This window comes from Thermobia domestica, chromosome 3 (assembly GCF_964235325.1).
Source record: "Thermobia domestica chromosome 3, izTheDome1.hap1.1, whole genome shotgun sequence".
Lineage (NCBI taxonomy): Eukaryota > Metazoa > Arthropoda > Insecta > Zygentoma > Lepismatidae > Thermobia > Thermobia domestica.
In genome coordinates, this window is record NC_137456.1 from 47,307,089 (window position 1) to 47,321,483 (window position 14,395).

Below are 14,395 nucleotides of genomic sequence, written 5' to 3' on the forward strand. Positions count from 1 at the left end.
TAATGTTGTGTTCTATTTGTAAATCAGGACACAAAGACATGTATTCACTAATTTCAAGACACTTTGGGACGACATCTATTTAGAGCTACCATGTCCGTCAAATGTTCCCAAGCTCTTTTGGACAAACAGCACATTTGGACAGGGTAGCTACATGTAGACAGATAGCACATTTGCAGGGTACTAATGTGCAGAATTATACTCTTAAAATGTGTCAGTTTTTTTTAAATATATACTATTTTTATTTAGATATTGCAATATTTTCCGAATTTATATTCCAATAGAACCGAATTAATCTATGTAATTCTTGTTTATGATATTTTGCTCAAAGTACAAAATACACCATGTGATCAAAAGTATCCGGACATCCCCAAAACATACGTTTTTCATATTAGGTGCATTGTGCTGCCACCTACTGCCAGGTACTCATTATCAGCGACCTCAGTAGTCATTAGACATCGTGAGAAACCAGAATAGGGCGCTCCGCGGAAGTCATGGACTTCGAACGTGGTCAGGTGATTGCGTGCACTTGTATCAGAAGTCTGTATGGGAGATTTCCACACTCCGAAACATCCCTAGGTCCACTGTGTCTGATGTGATAGTGAAGTGGAAACCTGAAGGGACACATACAGCAGAAAAGCGTACAGGCCGACGTCGTCTGTTGACTGACAGAGACTGCCGATAGTTGAAGAGGGTCGTGAAGTGTAATAGGCAGACATCTATCCAGACCATCACACAGGAATTCCAAACTGCATCAAGACCCACTCCAACTACTATGACAGTTACCCTATTATGACAGAAAACTTGAATTTCATGATCGAGCAGCTGCTCATAAGCCACACATCACGCAGGTAAATGCCAAACGACACCTCGCTTGGTGTATCAAGCGTAGACATTGGAGATTGAACAGTGTAAAAACGTGTGGAGTGACGAATCACGGTACACAATGTGGCGATCCGATGGCAGGGTGTGAGTATGGCGAATGCCCGGTGAATATCATCTGTAAGCGTGTGTACTGCCAACAGAAAAATCGGAGGTGGTGCTGTTATGGTGTGGTCGTGTTTTTCTTGGAGGGGGCTTGCACCCCTTGTTGTTTGCGTGGCACTCTCATAGCGCAGGTTTATATTGATGTTTTAAGCACTGCTTCCCACTGTTGAAGAGCAATTCGGGGATGGCGATTGCATCTTTCAACACGGTCGATCACTTGTTCATACTGCACGGCCTCTGGCGGAGTGGTTACACGACCATAACATCCCTGTAATGGACTGGCCTACACAGAGTCCTGACTCGATTCCTATAGAACACCTTTGGGATGTTTTGGAACGCCGACTTCGTGCCAGGCCTCACCGACCTACATCGATACATCTCCTCAGTTCAGCACTCCTTGAAGAATGGGCTGCCATTCCCCAAGAAAACTTCTAGCACCTGATTGAAAGTATGCCTGCGAGAGTGGAAGCTGTCATCAAGGCTAAGAGTGGGCCAACACCATATTGAATTCCAGCACTACCGATGGAGGGCGCCATGAGTGAAACTCGGGATTTGAACCATGGACTTTTGGTATATACAGTGTTCGTGATTATTCCCTGCTTCCACCTCAGACCGCTATAGTGTCCGGATACTTTTGATCATATAGTGTACAAAGTTTTATTATTCTACATTATACATACATTAAAAAAAAGATATTGTCTTACACGTGTCCGTGTCCCACAGACACGCATTTTCTGTAAGCGAAAAAAAAATTAACGTTTTCTTATTCTTCCAAGTCTGAGAATATAATCGTTAACCTATACCAGTTAAGAGGAAGCCAGAGGGAGAAAGTTTCCTGGCTTTTCCTCCTACAAATGAATCTACCTATTTCATATATAAATGTTTCAATATAAAAACTGTAGAACGAAATCTTTGAATTTAAGAAATGGGTGCAAGGAAGTTTATTGCGGTGGGCCACATCTTTTATATAAAGGAAGGAACAACATTTACAGTAACTTAGTATAAATTTAGTAGATGAATGAAACTGTTTTTCAGTTTCCACACTTTAAGTTTCCAATAAGACTCAGTATTCTGTTAGCCTTTTCAACAAGTTCTAGCTAACGTCATTTGGGCTTAGACACCTTTGCTCTAATATAAATTTAGATTAACTATCTAATAATTGACCTACTTTTATGTCAATTGTTTATCAAACTTCTAAGATAATAACTCTTGAAAAAATATAGTAAAGTAATATACACGACAATGGACAAACCCGTGCTTTTTTCGTTTTAATACTAACACAAGTAGCAGATAAGTACAACTCAGTGGTTGGGTACATTCTCATATCCTGGTTGATCAAGAAATAGGGTATGTACAAAAATTATCTTTATAAATTAACTTGTGTGAAGGTTTAACTTTTAAATTTACTTAAATTTCAAGCCACAGAGCATATTGGAATATTTAACAAATGAAATCTCTGAGTTTTACGTCCCACGATTATGCCGGTTAGGCTAAAGGAGACGGTGATGATGAGTGATGAATGAAATGGTGGAATGAAGAAAGTAGGAGGAAACGGGAGAACCCCGAGAAAACCCACGCACACGGTGTTTGCCCACCACAAAGTTCACTTGGCGCTGGCTGAGATCGAACCCGGGATCCCAAGCACCAGAGGTGAACGCTCTACCACTGAGCCACCGCGACCCCTGGAATATTTAACAATTGAGCAGTTTGATGTAATAATGGCGTAAGTGAGTTTATGCCCTTTTCATATCAAACGCATTTGTGGCTTTTGCCATGCTTGTTTAGCCTCCCGGTAAAATTTCAATTCAATATCGGAATAAAATGCTGCATATTATAGTGTTTTATGTAAGGAAAAAAAAAACACTACTTAAATTTTCAACATCGCTTTTCTCCAACTGCATGTTTCAGACTTATACTACGTTCTTATTGCATCAAACTCCTCAATTTAAACAGTAACAAAAATAACAAAAACAAGGCGGTCAGATACCTTGTATTAGGTACTTGAATTAATGTTCTCTATTGACAAATAGTGGTCGTTGTGCTATTTCAACTTAGCGGAAAGTGACACTAAACGTAGGTATAGCAGTGATGCCAACCCATGGGAAAAAATTCCATTTTGTGGGATATTTCTTGGACAATTTTCCGAATAGCAACAAAGGGAATTTTCGTCCAATTGGCAGCATATATGGGATTTTTCATATATTTATTTCATTGACGACAACAAAATTCTCTATGAGCGGGAAGGAAGCTAACGACGCTTGAAGAAACGTGAAATCAGTGCTGATTTGCTAAATTTGTTATTCGAAAGTACATGTTACGATGTTAGTCTGCAAGATATTTACGCAGAAACTTGTGAATCTAAAAAAAAAAAAAAAAAAAAAAAAAAAAAAAAAAAAAAAAAAAAAACCAAGGCACGTAAATTGTACTCTGAAGTTTTTTTTAATCAAGAGTGGAGAAAAGTAATTACCAAATAGTCAGTTTCTAAAACGTTCTACAAGAAATAACTGGAGAGTTAAATTTGCGTATAGTTTTATTACATTTAATAGAAGATTATGACACGAAAAATGTGATGGAAATACTAAATTCTGATAACAAAATAAACAAGTTTTCATCAGTGAATTCCATAGCGTCTTTTAATTAACGACAGTACTTATTAGGGGTTTACAAGATCAGAATTTACGAATAATTCACTCAAAGATTGAGGAAAGTAAGTGACATACAGCAGTTTCAACTTTCGTATTTTATAAAGAACCACAATTTTGTAACTAGTATAATGCGTGAGAAATTTAAGAGCAAAATGGAAATTTCTGCCTTTCGAGATGGGATTTTATAAGGTTCTAGGTTGGCATCACTGATATACAACAGTGATGCCAACCTGTGGGAAAAATCCCATATCGTGGGAGTTTTGACCTTATTTTCTCGGAAAGGGATAATAAACAGTATATATGGGATTTTTCGAGAAGATCGAAGTTTACGGCTTATTCATTTAGTTATTGTAAACAGCGACTAACATAGAGAAATTTAATTTTTAATATTATAGCATACTTTTAATTAGTATAATGTGGGAAATTCACACGTAAAATGGGATTTTCTGCCTCTCGACGTGGGATTTCATATTGTTTCAGGTTGGCATCACTGATATACAGATACGTAGCGTGAAGTTTAAAAATGGGCAAGCTCAAATACTTCTAGTAAAGTAATTCATGCAACATATTTTTGGTATTGACTATACAATACAAAAGAAAATAGAACAATGCTTCTGTTTCACATAAAGTAGAACAATGCTTCAAATAAGTTAAAACTGATTTTCATTCACTGTTCATAATTAAAACACAAACTCAAGTTATCCACTTCACGCATAATAACAATAACCGTGCTATTACAAAACATTACTATTACAAAATAGCGCATAATAAATTATATTACAAGGTGAGCTGAAGTGCCCGTTTTTCGTACAGAAAGGATAAAGTCAATGAATACAAAACTATGAATTTTGAATATTACAAAAATTTCTCTCTAGATGTGAAATTATCGAAAAACAATGAAACATTTGTTACAACATTTTTAATAGAAAGTTTAAATAGTGGATTCAAAGAAACGGAAAATTTAATGTTATATGAAATGCCTCTCTTTTTTTCCTCTGTAGACCAAGACACCTCGCATTTCCTTATTTTTGAAGAACTATTATACCGAATTGCATATCCTAAACTTAACCGAATTCTCACATTGGGATCTCTCTGAATAAAGAAACACGTATTTGGGTAATTATAGAAACTGCCCCCATTTTTCCTGTTAGCAGTGGAATTTAAAAATAACCTGAAACATGTATCTCGTTTCTTTTAATTAAATGCATTTACGCTCAGAGTTTTACACTTCTAACTTAAGCGAATTCTCACAGTTTGGCATGTTCTGAACAACGAGTCGGAAATTTTGATATTACCGAAATTGTACGGATTTTTCGCAAGCGTTGAAATGCGTGTTCTTTCTATTGAGAAGTTTATTGTACCAGTGACGACCCTAGAAGAAGGCAAGGGGGAGGGCGTACCCCGATGGCATCTTCTGGACTGTTGTAATTTAAATTAATTAATATAACACTACATGTTCACTAGCGTAATAGTCGACTTCGCATAATAGTTGGACCTTAAGTTTGAAGTAAAAATCTCTGCATAAAAGTCGTAGTCTACGGGGTGTTTGCCTTTGTAAACGAGACTTCCTTCGAAATTGTTTAGCTTGCGCAAATTCGTGTTTATTGACACGTAAAACGTGATCCTCCATTTTATGTTGACACAGTGCTGTATGTATCAACATTCGAAATCGTTTTGATCATAGCAATAATTGAATGGCACCTTTCCTCGCGTAATAGTCGCCGTTGGATTTTCACATTAAAAAATTGGTACAAGAAGTGCGACTATTATGCGAGTAAACACGGTATTATTTTCGATATACAAAAATTCCTGCTCCCGTCAAAAATGGATCTATCCCTCCGTATGCTTCCCAGAAAAAAAAATAATGCTGGTGTCGTTATTGTTATGTACCAAGTTTCATCTCTCTATCTTCAAGGATTCGTTAGATACTCTATTCTTGCCAAAACTATTGAACCTCTTTTAACTCCCCCTTAAACAGATATTTCAAAAAAAAAAAATACTTTTCATCCTTTGCTTTCGAGACAAAAAGAATTTTCTGTTATAATTTCACATTTCTACATAAAGTACTTTGGAATGGGTGTTAATTAAGAAGTACTTTACTCTTTTGTATAATAGTATACCTAGATATACTTTGACGGAAATAGCTACATTTATATTGACTATAATAAGAAATAAATGATAATACACTTGTAAATTAATAATATTCTTTTTCATTTTGTTTCTTTCCGTCAGTATTTAAAAGTTAGTCCTTTGTGTGTGTGTGTTTTTTTAAACTTTTTGTATCCCTCTCGCAACCCACAAAAATAGAGTAAAATTTCACCACTCCTCTTTGAAACGCTATGCTTTGACTGTCTCTTCTTCTTCTTCTTCTTCTTTCCTCAGCGAAGATTGCTTTCCCGGCAATTATAATCGATAATTTCAAAAGACAAAGATGAATGAACGAGTTAAATCTTTAGAGATTGTTATAAGATGCGAAATAAAGCAGATTGTTGTAAATAAAGATTTAAAAATAAGTAAAGATAAAGAAAAAAATAGAGAATCCATATTAAAAGAACCAGATCCAAGATATTTATCCAGTATTGAGAGAAAATGGAGGCAGCGTTGCTGGTAAAGAGGACAGGAGAAAATGAAATAATTGACGGTGTTAGCATCCTGACCACAATTACTAAGAGAATTAGTCTCTTTTGTTTATAGTAGAAATAAGTGTTGAGGAGCAGAAAGGATGTGAAGACTATTACGGATGGGGAAGAGAAGGAGGAAGGAAATGGCGAAAAGAGGAAGGGAAAAAAATGAAAATGAAATCTTTAGGCTTTACGTCCCACGTTTTTGCCGGTTAGGCTAAAGGAGACGGTGATTATGAGAAATGAATGAAATGGTGGAATGAAGAAAGTGGGAGGAAACGGGAGAACCCTGAGAAAACCCACGAGCACGGTGTTTGTGCACCAAGAGGGAGGGAAGTCGCATTGAATGAACCAAGATCGGAAACAGAGAGAACAAGAATGGTGCCAATACCAACAAATGTTGTACAGGAAGCATTATAAGTAGTCCAGCGTTGAATATGAAGGGCAGTGAGGAGCGGAAAAAAATCTAGTGGAGATGCCGAAAGATCAATGTAAGTTCCGTCAAAGGTTCCATATCGTGCGGCGCCATCAGCGATCGAGTTTTCAAGGATACCAGCATAACCATTTGGACCAAATTAGTAAGAAGTATAATTTAGGGAAGTACGACGATCAAGAAGTACAGTAAAACCCCTCTCGTCTGCCCTCGGTTGGTCCGCCACTCCGGTTGATCCGGCCGTGCTAGAGCCGAACTTGTCCCGACTCGTCGGTGACTCACTAGAAGGGCACCGTTTTCTCCGTAAATTTGGGGGGCCCATTCAGATGCAGGAGGTATACATATGAGAATTTTAAGACAAATTGCATTCAAATTATGCCAAATATTATATATTCATACATACAATAGGTTGTCCACTTGAGCTTTGGGGGGGCCCGGGCCCCCCGGCCTCCCAGGATCGGCGCCCTTGCTCACGAGGCCCATTGCCGTTTACTGCTGTACCGGCATTGTTGTTTACTTGCTGTTACCGCGTACCCACTCTAGTGCTCCGTCATTTACTGTAGGCCTTTCTTTCGTTGTGCATGTTTTCTGTACTGTAATGAATAGTTTTCAGTGTTTACTGTTCGTTTGTTTTTACTGTAGAGAACAATACAGTTATTTTTAATTCAGTGATTATTTATTTCACTGTAAATCCGTATTTTTCTGTATTTTCTGATAATGTGACCTTTTTGCGTTCCGACCATACCCCTAGTCCGAAAGTTGACAGATTAGAGAGGTTCTACTGTAGACTTATTTCAAAGATAATCTAAAAGAATTTCGAAGTTCAAGGGGAGTATTAAAGTAAATATTTAGAATCTGCGGCTATGTAGGTGAACGGATATTGATGCCGAAGAGTGTGAAGAAAAGTCGCAAAGAGGGCGTAAGCTTCAGTGAGAAATGTAAGATAATAGAAAGGATAATCTATGAAATCTTCTTTCCGGAGTATATATGCGATTGTACTAAACGTAGGATTTCAGTTGTTTTTTTTTTAACCAATACTACTTCCACCTTCCTCATGTGAGGGGGTTCCGGGAACCTCAAAGTTTGTTTAGGCCCCCGTATTTGTATTAATACTTAGCGATTACTTATAGACAATATTTGAAATGTGAATATTTGAATACGAATACCAACACATACCAATACCATACCAGGATGGAACCTCCCCAAAGTTATACAGAAATCAGCACCACTCCCTGTGTGTTTAAAGCCCCCTCCCGGGAAAAGTCTCTTGAAAAGAACAATTCCACAGACGTCTGCTAAATGGTTTAAGTTTATTTGCAAGCTTGTGTGGTATGATCTCAGCTTATTATTATTATTATTATTATTATTATTGAAAAATCCAATTTCCTTGTAATTGAAGCGAAAATTTACTTTCTGTACCTTTCCGACAAGATCCACACAATATCATTAATCATTTAATTCACCATGGGGGAATTTTCACAAGGCCCGCATTGTTTTAATGACGGCAGAGAAAGTTTACTTTCTACGTAATTAGTAATTTTAATTCTGAGTGCACGTTTCTTTCTACAATTTATAACATGATGTTGTGATTTTAGTTTATCCTAGTATGTTAATGCAGAAAGGACTTACACTTCTTCAGAAAAGACGACTTGCAATTTGACTCGTTTGAAGCTACCATCTAGTGAACAACTGCAAATATTTATTTTAGAAATGTATATATTTTGTTTCAGAATGAAGATGGCAAGATTTACCCTCAGTTATAGAGTAGGCGTAGCGGTTATTTTGCTCGCATATGGTATCAGCGGATATCCTAGAGGTAAGAAACAATAATTACTTGTATGTACATACGTTATATTTAGCATCCATATACTCTAGTAGCATACTTGGTTGATGATATGTAGGTTTAATGGTTGATATGGCTGGCAAGCGGTAAAAGAAAAGGTTCAAGAACACGTTCGTCCAACGTAGTTTCAAGTGTATGTTGGCTAACCAAAAATTTGTCACCATTTATTCAACAGCTTTTAAAGGGTGTCCTATAAAGAAGACAACTTTTGAATTCCCCGCCATTTCTGTTCTAGTAAGTTGGCAGCACTGAACGTTACATGATTTTCATCTGTTGTCTTTGTGGTTAATAGTAACGGAGTGCGGAATAGCGCATGGTCGTCATATGTTTTCTGTACGGGTAGGAATAGGGCGCTTCACGACATATGTAACAAGTTTTCACCATGACAACACACTGTCCATTGTGAAGCTCTCTATTTCTACCCGTACAAAAAAACAGATTATGATCATGCGCTATTCCGCGCTCCGTGACTATTAACTACAGACAACAGATGAAAATCGTGTAACGATCAGCGCTTCCAACTTAGTAAAACAGAAATGGCGGGCATTTCAAAAGTTAATTTCTTTATGGGATACTTTAACTTCACATTTTTAGTTACAATTTTACTTCTTTCATAGGATTTAACGTTAGCACTTGAGTTGGTTGGCAAATAGTCGGCAAAGCGATCAATAACGACATAGGACCAACGATGATAATGGTAGTTGGCTGGTCTACCGTTTTCCACTGTTGGGCATGCAGTCGGTGCTGTGAGGATAAATATTTACAAGTACTGCCCGATATTTAATGATGGAATGGACCATTTAGTTCGTGACCTGTGACCCGGATGACCCAGCAGTTACATCCATGGGCCAGTTTGACCCGAAAACGACGAAACATCGTTAGACACATAGGAAGTACGTGTGAGGCCGTTAATGTAACTCTAACAAATACGATTCTCCCCACTTTGTCATCTCACGTATCCTATAATTTTTATTCTAGCTTATTGTATGCTTCTGTGTATCAAAGAATTGCACTGAAATATAACTAAAAGATTTACCCAAACACGAACGCGTGAAAATCACAGAAAAAAGATAAACTGCTTCTTTTTCTCATGGAGGATCGTTAAAGTTTAATCGAGTGAACCTATAAAAACTTATTGTTCAGAATATAACGAAATGCCACTGAGCCCACTAGTAATACCGTTAGTAGAAACTATCTAGTCTCATGACATAATATGTGATACAGTCATGAACTCTAGAGCTCCTTTGTGGCTAAGCGGTTAGCGTACGTGCCTTGGAAGACCCGGAATCGATTCCCGGCGGGAGCTCATGTGGTTCGGACTCCACGTTAATCAGTAGGTCCTGTCTCATATAGCCTCGCTGCGGAAAGAAACTCAAAATCAACTCAATCATGAACTCTAATAAGAAGAACATAAAAAATGACTACTGGAAAAATACATAGATGGTATCTACTGGAAGAACTCAAAGAGGGATTTGATAACCAATATCAGAAAAGAGGTTTGCCGTTAGATAATCAACGCGTTAATAACTAATATTTGGCTAATAATCAACTTATGCGTATCCAAGGGCGCTCATCAGGGGGGAAAGGTGGGGCGCTTGCCCTCCTAAGAGGAAATTGTACTTGGGAATATCGTAAACCCAATAGAATTTTTACATTAGTTACAGCAAAATTTGAAACTATATTTGAAACGTCGCTTATACTTGCCCCCCTTAGAAACCACAACATGGGCGCCCCTGTGCGTATCCTGTACTTTTGGAATAATTTTTGCCCATGAATCATAAGTTCATATTTATTTTAATCATGTAATAGGTTGTAAAGCATTATTATTATTATTATTATTATTATTATTATTATTATTATTATTATTATTATTATTATTATTATTATTATTATTATTATTATTATTTAGATCTTTCTACTGAAGCTGGAGTACCTGCAAGGCGAGTATGTTACTATGGTGCAGGAGCAATGGAAAGGCCGGGTTCTGAAAAATATGACGTTACTGATATTCCAATTGATCTCTGTAATTACATTCTGTACGCCTTTTGTGGAGTCAACAACATCACATGGGAAGTCAACGTCAATGATCCAGAGGTAAGAAGTAACAAAGGTTTGTTATATGAGTACCTGATATGTCGAGAAAATAATTCGCATCGCCTTTGGATTATGTTAGAATACACTTATTTATTGTGTCTGCTTTCTTCATTAAAAAATTTCAAGCTACATATTTCAAAAAAAAAAAAAAAAAAAAATGTTTTATTTTTAAAAAATATATATGAGGAGCTTGTTTCCGAAAGATCCTATATCCATTTTTTTCAGAATTTGAAATTTTATTGGGAACAGAAAGGTTAGTGGTACTTCTACTTAAATATGATGATAATTTGTGCCTGAAGGCTCTGAAACCATGTTAAAAGACGAACTTTAGAAACACATTTGTTCCAATATGTACTATATCCAGAAATTATTTCTTTCAAAACATACTATATTCTTTCTTCATTCCATAATGTACTGTATCTAGTAATTGTCTGAATACGTATGTCTTCCTTTTCATGTCAAAATGTTCTGTATATCCAACTAAAACATCCAAACAGTTCTTTTAGGCTCCTTTTTTGGTATTCTGAGTGGGAAATATGACATTTCTCATTTATAAATTGTACTGAAAGGATTCATGCTTTCATTTGACAACATCGCATTTGGCAACGTCGTTACAACACTGCAGTAAACATTATTGTTAAGATCATTGTTAATGTCGCTCTTATTGGTAGCAGTGCTCCTTTTTAACTAGTTTTGTACATTAGTTGAGGTCAGTGATGCCAATTTAGCCTATTTTCGGCTAAAGCTAGCCAATTTGGAGAGGCATTTAGCCCAAGGTGACCAGAATTTTCACTTGCGAAAACGGGACGCATACGAATCGGCTACGGGGGGGGGGGCGATATCTGACTTCCAGATTGCGTTTCTGGACTCAGCAGTGTTCTCAATTTACAAAATACACAAGTAAGAGTGATAACACACCGTTTCTAACTTTACGTGTACCACACAACAAATAATGGTTCCCGATTGCAAGTTCTACCCAACAATTCTTTTAACTAGTTGAACACTCGGAATTCCCACTCAATTCCCACTTGAGCCACGAACACTCAATTCCCATTTGAAAATTCAGAAGTTCTAGACACGGCTGAACCTTGGCAACGAGTGTTGGTACGGAAGAGAGTAGAATTTGCATTGACAATTTATATTTTGAATAATAATTACGGGATACCTAGGTCATTTTTACCTAAAAACGGGACATTTAGGCGTCCCGTTCGAGAATCAGAAAAAAACGGGACAACGGTTGGAAAAAAGGGGCTGTCCCGGCTAAAGCGGGACATCTGGTCACCTTGATTTAGCCATACAAATCTACAAAATGTTTATAGCCTTAAATATAGCTTATTTTATGAAACTCTTTTGGCAGTTTTGGCTTTTTTATTAGCCGTTAAATTAATTCTATAGATACTTTTTCTTTGAAAATAAAGTGTAATTTTGAAATAATAACCTATTTGTTATTATATATTATCTTATTAATTGATTTCACTAGACAGAGGGCGTATTATTACGAAAGAAACACTTGTTTTTATTCTTCTTTTCTCTCTCCGTCCACAGATTTACGAGATTGTTCTTGTTTATTAAAGTAAGCAAATAGGATTATTAGTCTGAAAACTCTCAATGCAATCATGATTATTCATGTGCTGAAAATTGGGACAATGGCAATGTATACAAACAAAACCAATTCACAACCCAATGATGGTGCATCCAGTTCCAGTGCCACGGCTAGCTGCGTCTGCGACGTCATCGATGATAACTTATTTCAAGTCAACTGATAGTATGGCTGTTGACTTTTACAAATCAGATGAGTTGTTGATGGATTTTATTGCAATTTAAAGTCATGTATGTTGCTTGTTAGTCTTCAGCGAATAAAATCCAACAATCAAATTTTACTATAACTCACTTATAATCCTAGACACAAAAAAGGGATTTAAAATCTACAATGTGGGTTATATAGGTGTGCAGTTCAAAATTCAGTTATCTTTCAGTGCAGTTCAAAATTCTAGAAATTTTTTGCGTAAAATGCTTATTTCTGAAGGTCATCTAGCCTATTTTCTTCAGAGGTTGTTGGCAACACTGCAAACATTACACTTTTCGAGTTGTTTCCATAATATATTTGTTGTTTGAAGCTGGTTTAATAAATATCATAATGTTATCGAATGAAGAAGAAGAATATAATGACCAAGACGCATGGGATTAATGTGCTGAAACACCACCAAAGCATTCACTGAAACGACACAAATAGAGTGTGAACTTATATGCATTTATCTCATTTAATAAAAAAATAATGCCAGAATGTATGTTTTTAGTGTACTATTTACTAGGTAAGTATTTTAAAAATATAATCTTGTATTACTGTCTTCCGTAATTTTAGTTTCAAAACATACTATATCAATTTTACTTAGTACCAAAATATACTATATCCACATATAAACCCGAAAGGTACTATGTCCATAATTTCTAAAATTTTAAATATTTTATTAAAAATTACTAAGTACATGTATGCACAAATTATGTATCAATAAAATAAATTATAAAATATTCTACCTAAATAAAATTGAATTACCGTTGTACAGCAAAATTTAATGACCATATTTTGTTTTTTTCTATTTCCTGAAAAAATTCCAAGTATGATGTAGTACATTTTGGAAACAGGATCCTCATATAACATTCTGCTATATTCTAATATATCATTCTAATGTATGACAGATATAATGTAGATGATAAGGTTAACCAGTTTTTTCCCTTTGTTACTCCTGTTACTTTTAACGATTGATTTCCGCATTTTGTTTCATAAATAAGCTTACGTTTTAAAACTATTTCAATCGAGAAAAGCTTCATTAGTACTAGACCACAGAATATTGCTGACATGGGAAAATCAGTTTCTGAACAACCAATATAGTATTTGATCATCCAGAACAAGAAATCACTCAGTAAGTAGTTTCTGATCACTCAAAAGAAGAAATCGCTGAGTATGTAGTTAGTGATTGCTCATAAGAAGAAATCATGTAGCATGAAGTTTCTGATCGATCACAAGATGAAATCAGTTAGTATATAGTTTCTGGTCTCTCACAAGAGGAAATTACTTAGTATGTAGTTTGTGGTCACTCATAAGAAGAAAGTTAATATGTAGTTTCTAATTACTTACAAGGAGAAATCAGCTACTATGAAGTTTCTGGTCACTAATAAGGAGAAATCAGTTACTATGAAATTTCTGATCACTCACAAGGATAAATCACTGAGTATGTAGTTTCTGATCATTTATACGAAGAAATCATTCAGTATGTAGTTTCTGATCATTCTCAAGATAGAATCAGTCACTAAGTAGTTTCTGATCAATCACAATTAGAAATTACTCAGTATGTATTTTGTGATCACTCATAAAAAAAGTTAATATATAGTTTCTAATCACTTACTAGAAGAAATCTCTCAGTATGTAATTTCTGATCACTCACAAGATGAAATCAGTCAATATGAAGTTAAGAAGAAATCAGTGGATATGTAGTTTCTGACTACTTATAAGAGGAAATCATTCAGTATGTAGTTTGTGATCATTTACAAGAAGAAATCACTCAGTATGTAGTATCTGATCACTCACAACAAGTAATTACTACGTACGTAGTTGCTGACCATTTATGAGAAGAAATCACTCAGTATAATTTATAATCACACAATAATAAGCCGCTTAGGATTTAGAAACTACTTTGGAGTATCAGCATTGTTCCCTCTGTTTTTCATAAGAATGTATTTATAATACATTCACAGGAAATGCAATCTAAGACTTCTT

The 14,395-nt window shown here is 35.8% G+C and overlaps 1 protein-coding gene across 1 annotated transcript in view; it reads left to right on the plus strand.

Moving 5' to 3' along the window:
* Window positions 1-2,219: 2,219 nt before the first annotated feature.
* The window catches only part of LOC145681765 (endochitinase-like), a 32,708-nt gene continuing 20,532 nt past the window's right edge, over window positions 2,220-14,395 (plus strand). Inside the window, exons 1-3 of the mRNA XM_081753377.1 lie at window positions 2,220-2,331; window positions 8,414-8,499; window positions 10,436-10,620. Coding sequence (XP_081609503.1) covers window positions 8,415-8,499; window positions 10,436-10,620 — 270 coding nt within the window. The 5' untranslated portion in view covers window positions 2,220-2,331; window position 8,414. The remainder of the gene's footprint in view (window positions 2,332-8,413; window positions 8,500-10,435; window positions 10,621-14,395) is intronic.